This window comes from Cyrtonyx montezumae, unplaced genomic scaffold (assembly GCF_038088225.1).
Source record: "Cyrtonyx montezumae isolate F1298 unplaced genomic scaffold, pur_monq_1.0 scaffold_11, whole genome shotgun sequence".
Classification (NCBI taxonomy): Eukaryota; Metazoa; Chordata; class Aves; order Galliformes; family Odontophoridae; genus Cyrtonyx; species Cyrtonyx montezumae.
The window spans coordinates 15,926,712-15,946,096 of NW_027071837.1; the positions used below are offsets into that span (position 1 = coordinate 15,926,712).

The following is a 19,385-nucleotide window of genomic DNA, read 5'->3' on the forward strand; positions in this document are numbered from 1 at the left end:
CTACCTCTTGTAGTTGGCTTTTTGACGTTGCTTAGTAGCAGTTACAAGGGTCCCAATTTAGACAGTCCTTCAGGTAAGCTAGCAAGCGTAACTGAGCACAACTTCAGTGGTGGAAGGCTGCCCTATGTAAGGCAGAGGGGCTGCTCAGGGTGTGAAGGGTTATCACAGAGGTGGAGCGTTGCCTGATTTATCTTTGTTTTGAAGAACCTGTCAGGCTGTTTTCAGCTTTCATTCAATGCCAGTCACTTTCATCTTGTTCTCCCCTCCATAAGATGGGGTACAGTCAAGAGTATGATTCTCACACCAGTTAATTGCTGAGCCTTGTAAGCTACTGTTACTAACTTATCTGCAGGCTTTTTTGCAGCAGCTTACTCCTGGAGGGACGTTGTGCGGAGCTTTCTGCAGGTGTCTGGTTCTTCCTCCACCTGGAAGGGCTCACGGTGAACAGCACAAGCACAGCTCCTTCCCCAGCCCTGCTGCCAGAAGGCTGCACGCAGCCCCAGGTCCCTCCTGCTGCCCCCAAATAACCACAGTCACTCACCTCTTGCCTATTTATACAATAAGCATTAAGGTTACACTTTATTTACAAGTTTTGAAAAATGTACAGTTTCTTACATGGGTTACTTGTGCAAAGTTATACTTAACTAACAGACCAATGTGCACACAAAGGACACCGGAACATTGGACAACACAACTGTAGGTTTCATCCCACACTGCTGCTTAAGGAACTGTATCCAAATGTACAAACTTAGCCGTACAAAAAAGTGAGTCTGGACTTAACAATTGTTTTCTCAAGAGTTGAAAAAATACTCTGATAAAATTGAAGAGAAACTCAAGCATGCAGCAGTAGCTCACGTAAACCACAGGAAACTACAAACATCAGGAACCGCAGAGACCGAAGTGCCTACCCCGTACTTTAGTCAAGCTTTCCACGAGGCAAAGTTGGATACCAAATAACTTATCTTTCTCAGATGAAGATAAGGGGAGGGAAGAAGGCGCTAAAAGGAGAATTCCACCTCTGGAACACCTCAGGTTTTACCACTTCCTTAATTTGGAAGGGCTTTAACTCAGAGTACTGCAGCTCTGTGTGCTTTTGCCCACTGACGCCTCGGTGAGCAGTCTCCATCAGCACATCCCTTAACATACTACTTAAAAAAAAAACACAAGAGGTTTTATTTCTCACCCCAAACAAAGATCAAAGTACCACAACTGAAGTGGTTTATGTATTTCTGTACATAAATCTTGCCCGTGAAGCGTAGAGGTGGCCAGCGTTCTTACAAACTAGTTGAAGGACAGTCAGCAGAGTTGGTAAACCAATACAAATGAGGAAAATAACATTACTTCTTCACTCAGTACTTACAAATGCAGTGGGGTCTAAACCAAGTAAATGACCAGCCTGGACAGATCAGCACTTTAGTAATATCTGTTAAAAAATGTGTATGTATATAAACATCCCTTTTGTCAAGCTACACATAAGCATCACTGTGTATAACACAATTTATTACAATTAAAAGCTTAGTGTACACTACAGAAATGCACAGTACTGCCCTAAGACTGGAGAGGGACCACAGAAAATGAATTCAGCATCAGTAATTCTTTTGCAAGTAACCCAAGTACAGTACATTTGACTTCAAAGTGGGTGCATTATTATGTCCAAGGAGAAGAAGCTTCAGCAAGGGAGGGTGGCAACGGCACAACAGCTATTCTGCTTGCAAAGTAAATGCAGTGATGCTCGGAGGAAGAAGATGACTCAGACACTTCATAGACTTTCCTCATCACCAGAGTGTTCATTTGCATCATCCTGGGTCAACAATCACGCCAACTCTGTTCTACTATGGCAGAAACCCGTTTTTCATATTCCCGCTTGTTCTCCTGGTATAGCTGAGCTGCCTGGCTGTTTGCTGGGCTGTTGGGATTTGGCTCATCCAACAGAGACTGCAAAAAGAAGAACACTCTCAGACAGGTGCAAGTACACGCAGCTTCTGCAATATATTCTCTGAACTGTCGGTGCTAGAAAGAGGGCAGAGGTTCACTGAGGTGCAGCTGAGGCACAACGCATGGCTCCAGCTGTAAGCTACTGCAAGCTTTCAGTCTTGTTCTCAGCAGCACAGCCTGGAGCTGGAAACCTTCAGCCACCTCTGTGTCTCTAAGGATGCTTAGTTTACAAAAAAAACCCCAAACAACCAACATTTAACTCCTTCACTGGCTCTGAGGAGCCAACAATGCTTTTCCCGAGTAGTTTTTTTCTCAAGCATGCTAATTTCATTCTGGCTTTTCATGCAGAAGTCTTTTTTACCTGTATGGATGTTAAGATGGAAGAGACATCGTAAGTGGGACTCCAGCGATTCTGAAGAATATCCAGACATATACTACCATCTGCATAGACTGGAAAAGGTTCAATAAGAATGGCTTGAAACAGAAATCGTACAGCTACTGCTTTTCCTAGTATTGTCTGATCCTGAAAACCTACACACTGACAAACAGGACAGAGGTCAGCACTGCGTGACACACTGCAATCCAACAGACAGGCCTGCACGAAGGAGGAGATGAAGCTTGTCAGTGGCAGCTGCCTCCAGTATTCAAGCTCCAACCCTGCTTATTCCTCAGTGCCAGGCTTCTCTGACACTGCAGCCACCGCCATGGAAAGATGAAACCACCCAGAGATCGAAGGCAAAAATTTTAAGCTTTCCACACGTGATCCAAATAAGGAACACTAAAAAAAGCTGTTTACATATAAGGTTTCCCCAGAATACATCTACAGCACTCAATGCCATGTCTCATGACAGCTCTACAAGAGCCTTCCCTCAGTGCACTTAGCTCACACAGGCTTACTTGCTACATGGGAAAGTTTCAGGTATACATGAAGCTGCTATTTCCTGGAGACGAGGAGTCAACCCTTAACAAAAGCCAGGGAAGGAAGTGGTTCAGGGATCTTACTGTTACTGGCTACAGATGGAAACTAGTACTACGTTTCAAGATACAGCATTCATACAGGCAGGCAGCTCTAAGGAAAAAATGATAGAAGATGACTGCATTCAGAACTGTCGTTACGTATAGAGAAAAGCTGGACTATCTGCTTGTCAGGCTCTCCCTTCTGTCCAGTTTAACAGCACAGAGCTGAGAGAGGAGCCTTGGCAGTACAGTGCTGCACCCCTGCAGGCTAACACACATCTCCTCATCTCAAAGGGCTGAGACAGCACGGCTCGGACAGTCACACCTTCATGAGAACTACACAGAAGCACACAGGAATTGTGCTTATTAGACAGTGGAAGCTTTTACAATAGATAGTTATTTCTATGGCACTTACAGAAAGCTACAATCAAATGTACTGAGTAAATACTTACCATTTGGATGAAACATTTTAGACACAAATCTAACAGTAGGAGGCTTATTCGGATACTCCTCTGTGAATTCTATTGTGAGTTTGAAAGTTCCTGGAGTTGAAAGAGAAATACGTTAGCTCTATTTGGAACTAATTTACATGAGATGACCAAGTAGCATTCCTCCATAAGCATACACTGTACAGCTGTGCTCGTACATCCACTGCTGAGTCCTACAGCAACACTTCTCTCTGCCAGGGGAGTTCCTCCTATCACTCACTGCTAAAAAATGCCTAGATTTGAAGGATTGTTTTTTAAATGAGATCACAGTTTGAGAAAGCAGTATTGCAAGCAGCACTCTTACTGGACATTCTGAAGAACAATCTGGTCGTTTACTTCAGGGTAGCTTCGTTCCTCTGGGAATGGCTGATTAAGTCCCAGACCAATCGATCCCAGCAACCTGCACTAAGCTGACTGATTTTAGCCCTTCTAAATAATATTTTAGCCCAAAAAAGCTGCACAAGCATGGGTCTGAAGCACTAGGCACTGCCACTGACCCGCATCAGTAACTAAGGAACATGAGACCTCCTCACTGTGCCATCACACTGCACACAGCAGGATACAGAGTGCCTACACACAGCCAGGAATACCCAAAGCACCCTGGTACAAACACACAGCTCTCCTGGAAGAGGAGCACACCAGACCCTACAGGAACAGCCACAGCAAGCTGCCCAGCAGACGCACCACAGGGCTTTGAAGAAGTGGTCTGACACCATCAGGGACCGTTTCCCTGCCTCCCAAACACTCAGTGCCCAAATCAGAATTCAGGGGCTCAGTTACAAAGTTCATCCTTGTTTCCAGCTGCGAGGGACTTTTCCAGCACTAACCACAGTTATTCCCTCACACAGCTGGCAAGCGTGCCAGCATCCAAACAACAGATCCTAGCCCCTTCCCCTTCTTGCAGACCAGTAAGGATCTGCAGGATTTCCCAAGGATGCCTCCTTTGTAGGGCTGTAAACCATAACACAGGTCATTGCTCTAATGCTCCAGTTTGCATATGAGGTCAGGACAGATGCCTCAGAGCTTTCTGCACAGCTCCAAGTGGAACAGTTGTGCAGTGGGAAGTCTCAGCTGCCTAAAAATAAGTTTTTGCATGTTTGCTTTTTTTTATTATCAGCCTAACAACAGAAGAGCACAGAGCCAACAGCACGCCATCCTACTGGAAAGCAAAAAGAACAATAAGAACATTACAGTTCTCCAAACAGAAGTCTGTGCATTAAGGTCACTCAATTAAGTGGAAGCCTGCTGTGAGGCTTTCGAGTTTTACTCTTCTGAGGCAGAAGCACAGAGAGCTCTGAGACCATCCTGAAAGGCTAGAAAGTCTGTAACAACCTGCCAGCTGCAGGCTCCCCTCACACCTCCCTTCCCCACACAGCACAGCCCTGGCAATGGGAGTACTTTGGAGCCAAACACAAGGGGGGCTTCCCCAGTGCTGTGTCCCAGCTCCAGTTTGCAGTACCCTCTTCAGGAAGTACTAGCAGAGTGACTAAGCAAGCAGTAGGGTAAAAATCAAGCTCAAACCATCAAATAACAGAGTTCAGCAAGCTTACTCAAGAAAATGAATGTTATTTCAAAGCACCAATTGAAGCAGGAGCAGAGGAGATCAGGAGGATGGCCGAAGAACAGATCAAGGGCAGTGAGGTCTTAGAATGTGTTTACAACAACTCAAAGCAGGGAAGCCATCCATCCCACTAGGGATAGGACAGCACTGCTTTTAATGCCAACCCGAGTGAGTGGCTGGACAGTTCCCAGCTGGAGTATCTCCCTACCCAAACAAGTCAAGATCCCAAGCAGCAACAGCTCTGTGAAAGAACTCGTGCAGCATGCCACAGCTCACTGCTGAGCTCTGTTAGCAGACAGTGCCAGAGACTCAGCAAACCACAGTCCGGGGTCACGCACCCAAGTGGAATGGGTATGACAACACACTGCTGGGATGAGTCCTTCAGTGTCCAGTGTCACTAACGTTAACAGCTTTCAGCCAGTGATCCTTCCAACTTTTTCTACACAGCCTATTTTAGAATAAGAGATTTTTGCATTCACCATCATCCTACGAACGCTGGGATCATCCTGATCCCAGAATGCTCCCACGTCTGTTCTGCACTTACCTTGTCCATCTGCTCCTCCTGCCTCAGCTCAGAGGCTCCTCCAGGCCCTGTGCCTGGCCCTGCAGTGCCACGGCCCCACACAACCCCTCCATGTCAGCAGCCATAACACAGGGACAGTCCCTGCCTCTCCCACCTGAGAACACTAGACCCATATTCCTTTGGCAAGGAACAAACCATGCTGAGGGCAAATGCACTGCTTGCTCTGTCCAAGCTGCCTGCATGACAACAGGAAGACAGGATACAGCAGTAGCTGTTACTTAACTCTCCTCGAGCCAGGGATCCTGTGCTAACCACAGTATCAAGATCCTGCTTCAGACAAACAGGTCTGTAGGGCTTGGGGGAGCCTGGGTTTCCATCACAGAAGCAACATTACCAGTTCACATGCCAGAAGCACGTGGATTCTAAGAAACACAGTGAAGGCAGGATAACATCCCTGAGATCCTACTGCAGACATCTGCAGCTCCGTGTTTTCAAAGCAGGAGACGGAAGTTTTGCTGCTGATCTAAATTAGCAGTTGCTCCCAGGCCAAGTCATCCTTCAGTTGTGAAGACACCTCAAGTGTCTGGGGGTGGAAGGAAGGGAGGGTTGTTAGCAGCATGCTGCACAGCAAGTAAACATGTGTTTGAGCTTAGGGCTTTCAGTTCAGGCAAAGCTATGAAACCTCAGAAGCTGAGACTGGAGAAAGGACTCACCAGAACAAGGATGAAGAACAGCAATTCCCACAGTGTTAAAACTATTACAGCTACAACAGCTGATATTTTTCACAGCCTACTTTCACAACCTGAAGTCTTACAGTACTGCCAGGGGGGACAGAGACTTAAAAACAAGAATTCAGAAGTACACTGCCCTGATAAAGAAGGGTCACAGAACTCCAGCATACCTTGGATCCACGAGGGCCTGAGTAAAACAACTCCAAATAACAGCTCTGTACTATAAATAAAAGGCTTCTTAATTTTAACTACATTAAGCTCAACTGCCTCTGAACTGTGCCACCACCAGTCTTCTCACTGAAGGGAGAGCACAGAGCAGGCACCAGCAGCACCATATCTCCAGGCTCCATCCAGCACTTCGTTATCTAGCACAACCTAAGGTATGACCCGGACAAACAAAGATAAACACGATGTGCTTTCCTGAATGTGCCCCGTGAAAAACCACACACTCTGCTAAGAAGAGAGCAGTCCTTCATGCACCAAGGTTATAAGATCAGCCAGAGCAACAGGACAGCAGCAGCAGACTCAGGTGTCTGTCTGGACTTCGGGCTGCTGCGAGTGGAAGGTGCCCCAAGTTTTTAAGATAAAGGCACGGTGCTAGCCAAGCACAGACAGAATCAAACCAGCATGGATCTCTAAAGCAGCCTCCAACCTTCTGCAACTAGGTGGAAATACATGGAAAAACAGCCACTGTATATCTGTTAAAATCACAGTGCAGTGGAAGAGACTGAACACAGCAACGTGTGCTTTTCCACGCTGCAAGGAGAGGCCTCTGCCCCCAGACAGCACATTGTTGGGAGCAGCAGCAACCCTCAGGGAAGTTTAAGGGAGCTCTTAACCCTAAGCTTTCCTGTCTGTTGCAGGGAAGTTGGTCTAGATGACCTTTAAAGGTCTCCCAACTCAAATGATTCTATGAGAAAGAAAACAGAACGCCTTTGGTCCACCAACTCTATGTAGGGTGTTACTGAATACTGAAGTACCAAACGTGATCTGGAACAGCTCCTCCAGCAGGATTCTTAACAGATTAAAAGAAGTAACTGTAGATTGAGGAGATCTTTGGCCTGAAATATTTAAAATATGTTAAATCCTCATAGAAAACATCTGGAACTTCAGGTGCTCACCCAAGGATAAACAAACAGCTAGCCAAGAACGATGTGAGAGTTGAGAAGCTCTGCTTATACTTTTGGCATGAGTCACAGAGATCTAGGATTAATTACAGCCTGCACCCAAAATATCTTCAAAAAATGCATCCCTGATTTCATTTGGACAGCATTTCACGTCTAACGAGTTCTCACAGTGATGCTGAAGCATTCACAACATCACTAAGGCTGTAGAGGCATCAAGGCCAAACCGAAGCTGCCTGGAGGCCTGGGACAGGGACCGCGGAGGCAGCTGCAGCAGCTGAAAGCTGCTTTTAACCTTTAACCCCGGGTACCACTGCTGGCAGCTGAGACGCCAAGCACTGAGACGTCGGAAGGAACAATGCAGTGCGGCAGCATCCCCACAACACGAGCCGAGCGCTCCGCCTCAAACCCGGGACCCCCACGTGTCACCCCCCGCTCCCGCTGCCCAGCCCCCACCCCGCAGCCACACTCACCGTCCTCGAAGGGGGTCCCCTCGGGCCTGCGTGGGGAAGAAGCAGAAGCACAGCGTTACAGCGGCATCCCGGCCGGCCCCGCGCCCGCCTCCCGGCCCGCGGCACTCACCCGAAGATGACGGCGTTCCACACCATGATGTTGTTCTCGGACGGGGCCCCGCTCACCCCGGCCGGGGGGTCCTCCTGCAGCCTGCGGGCACAGCGGTGCGGGCTGAGCGCGGCGACCTCCCCCCCCTCCCATCCCGCCTCTGCGCATTCGGCGTAGCCCGGGCGCCGCTGCGCAAACGGCGTAACCCGCGGCGGGCAGCGCGGCCCGGCGCTACGCAATCGGCGGAGCGCGCCCTGCCCCGCCGCCATGTTGCGCGGCCCCCTCCGCGCCCGGCGGGGCCGAGCCCCGCGCCCTCCCCACCCCCCGCCGCCCTCCGCCGGCGGCCTCGGTACCTCTTGAAGTCTCGCATGAGGCGCCTACGGGCCGGAGTGGACATGGCGGGTCGGGGTTACGAATCACTCATACACCGCCGGAGGGAGGACGGAACGCCCGGGAACGGCGGCGAACTCCGACCGAGGCGGCAGCGCCGGCGAACGGGAGCGATCGCGGCCTCTACCACTGAGGCGGGGGCGGGGTGAAGGCTCGGGCCGCACCGATCCCTGCGCTTGCAGCCGGGCGATCCCGGCACGTACCAACAGCCGCGGCCCGGGGGGGGGAGAGAGGAGGGGCCCGTGACGACATCAGGAGGACGGAGCGCTCTCCTCCCCCGGTGGCGCCGGCGGACCGGGCTGCGGGGAGGGGCGGGAGGCGGTGCTGTCTGTACACGGGAACGGCCCCCGCTGCGTTTGTAATAGCGCTCAAGCGCGAGCAGCTCCTCTCTGTGCCGGCGGATGTGCGGCGTGAGCCGCGCTTCCCCCGGCTTTACCCTCACGTTTAACAGGAGGCGCTGCGGACAGGCTCAGCGGGGAGGCCGGCCCCGCCCCGCCTCGAACTGCCGGAAGTCGTTGCGGCCCCGCGTGGACCGCGCCTGCGCACTGGTGTCAGCGCGGCCCGCCCCGCGCCGCCGCCATGCCGAAGGTGGTGTCCCGTTCCGTAGTGTGCTCCGACACCCGCGACCGCGAGGAGTACGATGACGGCGAGAAACCGCTGCACGTCTACTACTGCCTGTGCGGGCAGATGGTGCTGGTGCTGGGTGAGCGGGGCGGCTGGGGGCGGCGGGCGGGGCGGTGCCGGTACGGGTGCCGGTACGGGTGCCGGTACGGGTGCCGGCCGCCTGACCCCTGGTGCCCGCAGACTGCCAGCTGGAGAAGCTGCCCATGCGGCCGCGGGACCGCGCCCGGGTGATCGACGCCGCCTAAGTAGGGAGTTCAGTTTCTAAGCCAGAGCACGTGATCTCAACTCTGCTCTTCCAGGCTGCTGTGGATACTCCTGAGACATTCCTCCGGTCTCCCACATATTTCGTCCACTTGGTGCTTTGCAGGAAAACATACTAGCACTTGATATTTTCAAAAAGAGCCGTCATCAGCCCCAAGGAGCACAATGCCCCCGTGGCAGGACCGGTGGCACAGGGCCTCAGTTACTACCAGCACTCACTGCTGACCTCCACCATGGAGGGAACACTAACCCAGCTTTCTTGGCAGGCTGCGTTGCATTCACGTGCTGGAGCCCACAGTTAGTGAGGCATGCAGGGCTTTGTCTTCCATTGTACCGAGGTCCCTGGCCCCTCACACTGTGAGAACAACCACGAGACGAGGAAAGTTGGTGTCAGATTTTTATTTCTTCGTACTCTTTAAACAGGAGTGACTGAAATAGAAACCACGTTTGAGTCCCAAGAGTGGGAATGATTTGATAAAGATGGGGCAGGAGGTTGTCCCTGCCCCATGCCAACCTGTATAAATATCATCCGTTACTGTTAGTAACTAGACAGCTTTCATACAAGTCCATGAACGGTCACAGATAACACATTACAACATGCCAGTTCAGAGCAAGAATAATTTATGTGTACTTCTTAATTTCATCATACAGAACTAAGACGAAAGCACCACCCATTCCTCGGAGTACATTCGACCATGCACCTTTGAAAAAGGCCTTGGAGCCCTCGTCCCGGGCAATCTTCCGCCAGCAGTCGATAGTGCCGCTGTACATTATGTCAGCTGTGGGAACACAGAGTTAGGATCCCAGCACCCACAACTCTCAAAACCCAGGTCAGGAACAACCTAACGTGTCCGGCAGTTTTACAACCTCAAGTATCCGTTTCTTGATGTACTTTCCCCCATTCTTAGAGGATGAGATACACCCATTCTAAGAGGATGAGATCGCCCAGGCCTGCATTACCCCCAGGAGACACTGCAAGTTCCAGTGTGAGCAGAAAGCAGCTACTATTTGCCAGACACCACCGCTTCCAGACCCAAAAGCTATTGCACAGTCAGCCAGGCTGTGCCTGCACCGAGGAACATCCCTTCTTGGCCCAGAGACACGAGTTTGCAACATCCTTGGCCAAGCTCTGCCATTCCCACCTACTGAACAAACCCAACTCGCACACTCCCCTTACAGGGACGCCACGGAGGCTGATCTGTTTGCCCCCCACCTGACACCTGCTTCTGCAGTCCCCTCGTGTCCTGCAGTTCACAGAAGGGATCTGAAGGCCTCGGTGAAAGCTGGAACGCTCCCGCCCGCAGCTCAGACCCACTGCCACTGACTCAGGGACACCCACCAGCTCCGAGCACGGGGACGGAGGGAGCAGAGCAACTTACTTCCTTTACGGCCAGACTGCATCATCATGCGGCGCCGAACCGTATCGAAGGGATACGAGGCCAGACCGGCGACCGCGGTGACCGTCTGAGCGATCATCCAGCTGACCACGATGTGCGTGTTCTTCGGGTCAGGGAGCATTCCTGCGGGAGAGAAGTTCTGCGTGAGAGCAGCGCGCGAGCCGCCGGCACACACGGTGCCGGTCTGCGGGCCGCAAGCGCCGTGCCAGCCCACCTACCCTTCGCCGTGTCGTAGATGCCGAAGTAGGCGGCTCTGTAGATGATGATGCCCTGCACAGACACGTTGAAGCCCTGGTACAGGCCCCTGAGGCCGTCCGAGCGGAAGATTTTCACCAGGCAGTCACCGAGGCCGCTGAACTCGCGGTCGGCCCCGGCTTTGCCCACGTCGGCTGCCAGGCGGGTCCGGGCAAAGTCGAGGGGGTACACGAAGCAGAGCGAGGTGGCGCCGGCCGCGCCGCCGGACGCCAGGTTCCCGGCGAAGTACCGCCAGAACTGGGTGCGCTTGTCCACGCCGCCCAGGAAGATCTGCTTGTACTTGTCCTTGAAGGCGAAGTTGAGCGCTTGGGTGGGGAAGTAGCGGATCACGTTGGCCAGGTTGCCGCGCCAGAAGGAGAGGACGCCCTGCTCGCGCGGGATGCGCACCACGCAGTCGATGATGCCCTTGTACTGCTTGTCGGCGGCGATCTGCTTGCTGGCGTGCTGCACCTGCGGGGCCCAGAGCGCCTTCAGCGCCGCTCCGCTCACCCCCGGCCCCCGCCGCCCCCCTCTCCTTGCGGCGACCTTGGGGCGCCCGCCGGCCCCGTCCCGCCGCTCACCTGCAGCAGCAGCTTCACCCTCTCGATGGGGGCGACGGCCGTCTTGGAGATGGCGGCCGCCACTCCCCCGGCGAGGAAATCCTTGAGGAAGGACACGGCCGCATCGCCCATGGCGGGAGGAGGCGAATGAGAACCCAGGCTCGACACGAAGTGAAGCCCTGTGGCAGCAGGGCAGAAATGACCTCGTTATATAGAGGCGGAGGCGGAAACGCGGGCGGGGAAGCACCACGGCAACGCGTCCGTTGGTGCCGCATTCCGCCCGCCCATTGTCTGCGGGAGGGGGCGGGGCCGCCGCACGGGGCGGGGCTTCTGCGAGGGCCACTGAGCGGCGGAGGGGGGAAGGGAGTCGGGCCCGGAGACCGCGGGACCGCCTGTACCGTCCTCGGGCTGAGGGCTCTGCCCCGCGTGTCGCGGGGCCTTGGGCAGACACGGCCCCGCAGCTCAGCCCAGGGCTGCTCCGTGACCGCAGTCCCGGTTCCCACATCCACGTTACCGTGCCGCGCGGAAGCAGGTTGGCCGAGTGCTCTGTGAGATAGTCTCGTTATTTGCGGGACGGATTTCCCAGAGAACCACTGCACGACACTCAGTCCCCACAGCCCCAACCCTGGGCTGCCCGAGCCCCACCCCACCCGGGGATGCGCACCTGCAGCCCCACGATCTTCCCAGGCTCTCCAGCCTGCAGTGCCCCGGCTCTTCCTCGTAAGCAGTTACACAACGGAGAGGCTTGGCTGGTACAAGGCTATGAACACTTTGTAGGCCTCAGGAGTAAACTGTAACACAAAGGTGTCAGTGGCATACCACACTTATTTTCTCTGGCTGAGTTTTAACTTGCCCAAGTAGGGAGTTCAGTTTCTAAGCCAGTGTTGTGGTTTTGTGGTTTTCATGCCGGTATTCCACATCAGAGCATCACGCAGCAGTGAAGGAGTTAATGCTGTGGGAGCAGCAGAGGGGCGGAGCTTTGCACCGGATGCCAGGCGTTGCTCTGGGCTGCCGTGGAGGTTCAGCACGTGTGCTTCCCCTGCAGCTCCTCCTTAACGTAAGCTCACAGCTTTTGGTTTGGAAATTTTTCTCTCTCTCAATTGTTCAATTTTATTAGATTTAGTAAAGTTACCGTTCCTTCTCAGATCGTGCCGTTGTTTTCTTGTAGACCCATCTCTTCCCGCTGTTTCCCCCTCCCACTTCCGGAGAGCGGCTCTGCTCGGGCGGCTGCGCGGCCACTGACGCAGTTTCTTTTTCTCTCCTCTCTCCCTTCTCGGCTTCCCTTGGGTCACTGTCACGGATAACACCGTGACAGCCAGAGCACGTGATCTCAACTCTGCTCTTCCAGGCTGCTGTGGATACTCCTGAGACATTCCTCCGGTCTCCCACATATTTTGTCCACTTGGTGCTTTGCAGGAAAACATACTAGCACTCGATATTTTCAAAAAGAGCCCTCATCAGCCCCAAGGAGCACAATGCCCCCATGGCAGGACCGGTGGCACAGGGCCTCAGTTACTACCAGCACTCACTGCTGACCTCCACCAGGGAGGGAACACTAACCCAGCTTTCTTGGCAGGCTGCGTTGCATTCACGTGCTGGAGCCCACAGTCAGTGAGGCATGCAGGGCTTTGTCTTCCATTGTACCGAGGTCCCTGGCCCCTCACACTGTGAGAACAACCACGAGACGAGGAAAGTTGGTGTCAGATTTTTATTTCTTCGTACTCTTTAAACAGGAGTGACTGAAATAGAAACCACGTTTGAGTCCCAAGAGTGGGAATGATTTGATAAAGATGGGGCAGGAGGTTGTCCCTGCCCCATGCCAACCTGTATAAATATCATCCGTTACTGTTAGTAACTGTTCAAGAAGCGTTTAGATGAGGTGCTAAGGGATTTGATTTAGTAGTTGGGTAGGGGTAGTGATAGGAGGATGGTTGGACTAGATGATCTTGTAGGTCCTTTCCAACCTTATGAACCTATGAACCTATGAACTAGACAGCTTTCATACAAGTCCATGAACGGTCACAGATAACACATTACAACACGCCAGTTCAGAGCAAGAATAATTTATGTGTACTTCTTAATTTCATCATACAGAACTAAGACGAAAGCACCACCCATTCCTCGGAGTACATTCGACCATGCACCTTTGAAAAAGGCCTTGGAGCCCTCGTCCCGGGCAATCTTCCGCCAGCAGTCGATAGTGCCGCTGTACATTATGTCAGCTGTGGGAACACAGAGTTAGGATCCCAGCACCCACAACTCTCAAAACCCAGGTCAGGAACAACCTAACGTGTCCGGCAGTTTTACAACCTCAAGTATCCGTTTCTTGATGTACTTTCCCCCATTCTTAGAGGATGAGATCGCCCAGGCCTGCATTACCCCCAGGAGACACTGGAAGGACCAGTCTGAGCAGAAAGCAGCTACTATTTGCCAGACACCACCGCTTCCAGACCCAAAAGCTATTGCACAGTCAGCCAGGCTGTGCCTGCACCGAGGAACATCCCTTCTTGGCCCAGAGACACGAGTTTGCAACATCCTTGGCCAAGCTCTGCCATTCCCACCTACTGAACAAACCCAACTCGCACACTCCCCTTACAGGGACGCCACGGAGGCTGATCTGTTTGCCCCCCACCTGACACCTGCTTCTGCAGTCCCCTCGTGTCCTGCAGATCACAGAAGGGATCTGAAGGCCTCGGTGAAAGCTGGAACGCTCCCGCCCGCAGCTCAGACCCACTGCCACTGACTCAGGGACACCCACCAGCTCCGAGCACGGGGACGGAGGGAGCAGAGCAACTTACTTCCTTTACGGCCGGACTGCATCATCATGCGGCGCCGAACCGTATCGAAGGGATACGAGGCCAGACCGGCGACCGCGGTGACCGTCTGAGCGATCATCCAGCTGACCACGATGTGCGTGTTCTTCGGGTCAGGGAGCATTCCTGCGGGAGAGAAGTTCTGCGTGAGAGCAGCGCGCGAGCCGCCGGCACACACGGTGCCGGTCTGCGGGCCGCAAGCGCCGTGCCAGCCCACCTACCCTTCGCCGTGTCGTAGATGCCGAAGTAGGCGGCTCTGTAGATGATGATGCCCTGCACAGACACGTTGAAGCCCTGGTACAGGCCCCTGAGGCCGTCCGAGCGGAAGATTTTCACCAGGCAGTCACCGAGGCCGCTGAACTCGCGGTCGGCCCCGGCTTTGCCCACGTCGGCTGCCAGGCGGGTCCGGGCAAAGTCGAGGGGGTACACGAAGCAGAGCGAGGTGGCGCCGGCCGCGCCGCCGGACGCCAGGTTCCCGGCGAAGTACCGCCAGAACTGGGTGCGCTTGTCCACGCCGCCCAGGAAGATCTGCTTGTACTTGTCCTTGAAGGCGAAGTTGAGCGCTTGGGTGGGGAAGTAGCGGATCACGTTGGCCAGGTTGCCGCGCCAGAAGGAGAGGACGCCCTGCTCGCGCGGGATGCGCACCACGCAGTCGATGATGCCCTTGTACTGCTTGTCGGCGGCGATCTGCTTGCTGGCGTGCTGCACCTGCGGGGCCCAGAGCGCCTTCAGCGCCGCTCCGCTCACCCCCGGCCCCCGCCGCCCCCCTCTCCTTGCAGCGACCTTGGGGCGCCCGCCGGCCCCGTCCCGCCGCTCACCTGCAGCAGCAGCTTCACCCTCTCGATGGGGGCGACGGCCGTCTTGGAGATGGCGGCCGCCACTCCCCCGGCGAGGAAATCCTTGAGGAAGGACACGGCCGCATCGCCCATGGCGGGAGGAGGCGAATGAGAACCCAGGCTCGACACGAAGTGAAGCCCTGTGGCAGCAGGGCAGAAATGACCTCGTTATATAGAGGCGGAGGCGGAAACGCGGGCGGGGAAGCACCACGGCAACGCGTCCGTTGGTGCCGCATTCCGCCCGCCCATTGTCTGCGGGAGGGGGCGGGGCCGCCGCGGGGGGCGGGGCTTCCGCGAGGGCCACTGAGCGGCGGAGGGGGGAAGGGAGTCGGGCCCGGAGACCGCGGGACCGCCTGTACCGTCCTCGGGCTGAGGGCTCTGCCCCGCGTGTCGCGGGGCCTCGGGCAGACACGGCCCCGCAGCTCAGCCCAGGGCTGCTCCGTGACCGCGGTCCCGGTTCCCACATCCACGTTACCGTGCCGCGCGGAAGCAGGTTGGCCGAGTGCTCTGTGAGATAGTCTCGTTATTTGCGGGACGGATTTCCCAGAGAAGCACTGCACGACACTCAGTCCCCGCAGCCCCAACCATTGGCTGCCCGAGCCCCACCCCACCCGGGGATGCGCACCCGCAGCCCCACGATCTTCCCAGGCTCTCCAGCCTGCAGTGCCCCGGCTCTTCCTCGTAAGCAGTTACACAACGGAGAGGCTTGGCTGGTACAAGGCTATGAACACTTTGTAGGCCTCAGGAGTAAACTGTAACACAAAGGTGTCAGTGGCATACCACACTTATTTTCTCTGGCTGAGTTTTAACTTGCCCAAGTAGGGAGTTCAGTTTCTAAGCCAGTGTTGTGGTTTTGTGGTCTTCATGCCGGTATTCCACATCAGAGCATCACGCAGCAGTGAAGGAGTTAATGCTGTGGGAGCAGAAGAGGGGCGGAGCTTTGCACCGGATGCCAGGCGTTGCTCTGGGCTGCCATGGAGGTTCAGCACGTGTGAGCTTTCATACAAGTCCATGAATGGTCACAGATAACACATTACAACACGCCAGTTCAGAGCTAGAATAATTTATGTGTACTTCTTAATTTCATCATACAGAACTAAAACGAAAGCACCACCCATTCCTCGGAGTACATTCGACCATGCACCTTTGAAAAAGGCCTTGGAGCCCTCGTCCCGGGCAATCTTCCGCCAGCAGTCGATAGTGCCGCTGTACATTATGTCAGCTGTGGGAACACAGAGTTAGGATCCCGGCACCCACAACTCTCAAAAACCAGGTCAGGAACAACCTAACGTGTCCGGCAGTTTTACAACCTCAAGTATCCGTTTCTTGATGTACTTTCCCCCATTCTTAGAGGATGAGATCGCCCAGGCCTGCATTACCCCCAGGAGACACTGGAAGGACCAGTCTGAGCAGAAAGCTGCTACTATTTGCCAGACACCACCGCTTCCAGACCCAAAAGCTATTGCACAGTCAGCCAGGCTGTGCCTGCACCGAGGAACATCCCTTCTTGGCCCAGAGACACGAGTTTGCAACATCCTTGGCCAAGCTCTGCCATTCCCACTCGCACACTCCCCTTACAGGGACGCCATCTGTTTGCCCCTGTCACGGTGTTATCCGTGACAGTGACCCAAGGGAAACCGAGAAGGGAGAGGGGAGAGAAAAAGAAACTGCGTCAGTGGCCGCGCGGCAGCCCGAGCAGAGCCGCCCTCCGGGAGGGGGAGGGGAAACGGCGGGAAGAGATGGGTCTACAAGAAAACAACGGCACGATCTGAGAAGGATCGGTAACTTTACTAAATCTAATAAAATTGAACAATTGAGAGAGAGAGAGAGAAAATTTCCAAACCAAAAGCTGTGAGCTTACGTTAAGGAGGAAACTGCAGGGGAAGCACACGTGCTGAACCTCCACGGCAGCCCAGAGCAACGCGCCCAGGCAGAGCGCCGCCTGCATCCGGTGCGGAGCTCCGCCCCTCTGCTGCTCCCACAGCATTAACTCCTTAACTGCTGCGTGATGCTTTGATGTGGAATACCGGCATCAAAACCACAAAACCACAATATTCCACCCCATTATTCCACATCATCACATCATGCTTAACACACATCTATGCATGACCAAAACAGTAGTAACATAAGTTCCATAGAAACATATATATATATATATATATACATACATCCACATGTAATTACAGACTGCATTCCCCCAATATCAAATTCCCTTGTGGGACACACTGGACGTCCCCATTTTTATCCATTACCCACCAGGTGCACCCAGGTCCCTGCGCAAAAACGGTTCCACGGAGGGGTTTGCCCTTTCCAGAGGCTGGAAGGACCCACACCGCTTTTCCCAACATGCTCCTCACATGTACCACAGGGACCTTATCTCCCTCTATGGTCTGTAGGGAGCTGGACTGTGTAGGACCCTCTCGGTTGACTGATCCCCTAGTGTTGACCAGCCAGGTGGCTTCTGACAGATGCTTCTCCCAGTGCTTGAATGTCCCACCACCCATTGCTCTCAACGTGGTTTTTAACAACCCGTTGTAGCGCTCGATCTTACCAGCAGCTGGTGCATGGTAGGGGATATGGTAGATCCATTCAATGCCGTGTTCTTTGGCCCTGATATCCACAAGAGAATTTTTGAAATGAGTCCCATTATCGGACTCAATTCTCTCCGGAGTGCCATGTCGCCATAGGACTTGTTTCTCGAGCCCTAAGATAGTGTTTCGGGCGGTAGCATGGGGTACTGCGTATGTCTCAAGCCACCCAGTGGTCGCCTCCACCATGGTGAGCACGTAACGCTTACCATCGCGAGTTCGTGGCAACGTGATATAATCAACCTGCCACGCCTCCCCATATTTATACTTTTCCCATCGCCCTTCCTGCCAGAGGGTTTTCATCCTCTTGGCCTGTTTAATTATGGCACATGTGTCACAGTCATGGATAACCTGTGCAATGGCATCCATAGTTAAGTCCACCCCTCGGTCTCTAGCCCACTTATAGGTCGCATCCCTTCCTTGATGGCCTGAGGTCTCATGGGCCCACCGAGCTAAAAATAGCTCTCCTTTGTTCTGCCAGTCCAAATCGATCTGAGACACCTCAATTTTGGCAGCTCGATCTACCTGATGGTTATTTTTCTGCTCTTCAGTAGCTCGATTCTTGGGCACATGAGCATCTACATGGCGCACCTTTACACCCAACCTTTTTGTTCGGGCAGCAATGTCTTTCCACAGTTCAGCAGCCAAAATAGGTTTCATAAGTTCATAAGTTCATAAGGTTGGAAAAGACCTATAAGATCATCTAGTCCAACCATCCTCCTATCACTATCTCTACCCAACTACTAAATTAAATCCTTTAGCACCTCATCTAAACGCTTCTTGAACAGCGCTAGGGATGGTGCCTCAACCACCTCCCTAGGCAGGCCATCCCAGTGCCTGACCACTCTTTCAGAAAAGAAATGCTTCCTCAGGTCTAATCTAAATCTTCCCCGGCGCAACTTGTGGCCATTCCCTCTCGTCCTGTCGTTATTTATCAGGGAGAAGAGGCCCACCCCCTCCTCACCACAACCCCCCTTCAGGAAGTGGTAGAGTGCCATAAGGTCTCCTCTGAGCCTCCTCTTCTCCAGACTAAACAATGCCAGCTCCCTCAGCCGCTCCTCATAAGACTTGTACTCCAGACCCCTCACCAGTTTTGTTGCCCTTCTCTGAACACGCTCCAGGGCCTCAATGTCCTTCTTGTAGTGAGGGGCCCAAAACTGAACACAGTACTCGAGGTGCGGCCGTACCAGAGCTGAGTACAGGGGGATGATCACCTCCCTGCTCCTGCTGGCTACACTATTTCTAATACAGGCCAGGATGCCGTTGGCCTTCTTGGCCACCTGGGCACACTGCCGGCTCATGTTGAGCCGAGCATCAACCAACACCCCCAGGTCCTTTTCCTCTCTACATTCTTCAAGCCATTCTGCCCCAAGCCTATAGCATTGCATGGGGTTATTGTGGCCAAAGTGCAGGACCCGGCACTTGGTCTTATTGAACCTCATCCCATTGAGCTCAGCCCAGCTGTTCAGCCTATCCAAATCCCTCTGAAGGGCCTCCCTACCCTCAGGCAGTTTGACACATCCTCCCAACTTTGTGTCATCTGCAAACTTACTGAGGGTACACTCAATTCCCTCGTCTAGGTCATCAATAAAGATATTAAACAAGATGGGCCCCAAAACTGACCCTTGGGGGACACCACTCGTAACAGGACGCCAGCTGGACTTAACTCCATTAACCACTACCCTCTGGGCACGGCCCTCCAGCCAGTTCTCCACCCAGAGAAGAGTGAACCTGTCCACACCACGGGCTGCCAGTTTCCTTAGGAGAATACTGTGGGAGACCGTGTCGAAGGCCTTGCTGAA

General features: G+C 53.7%; 1 protein-coding gene and 2 pseudogenes across 1 annotated transcript; all 3 read right to left on the reverse strand.

Annotated features, from left to right (window-relative positions):
- Window positions 1-1,767: 1,767 nt before the first annotated feature.
- UBE2A (ubiquitin conjugating enzyme E2 A) lies at window positions 1,768-8,487 on the reverse strand. The gene is made up of 6 exons (XM_065729723.1): window positions 8,234-8,487; window positions 7,902-7,982; window positions 7,793-7,818; window positions 3,345-3,434; window positions 2,297-2,385; window positions 1,768-1,935 (listed from the first exon to the last, which is right to left on the reverse strand). Exons 1-6 carry the CDS (start codon window positions 8,275-8,277, stop codon window positions 1,807-1,809), a joined length of 459 nt encoding a protein of 152 aa, XP_065585795.1. The 5' UTR covers window positions 8,278-8,487; the 3' UTR covers window positions 1,768-1,806.
- Window positions 8,488-9,547: 1,060 nt separating this feature from the next.
- On the reverse strand, window positions 9,548-11,494 carry LOC136044383 (ADP/ATP translocase 2-like; annotated as a pseudogene).
- A 1,849-nt stretch (window positions 11,495-13,343) lies between these two features.
- Window positions 13,344-15,104, reverse strand: LOC136044384 (ADP/ATP translocase 2-like; annotated as a pseudogene).
- Window positions 15,105-19,385: the final 4,281 nt, after the last annotated feature.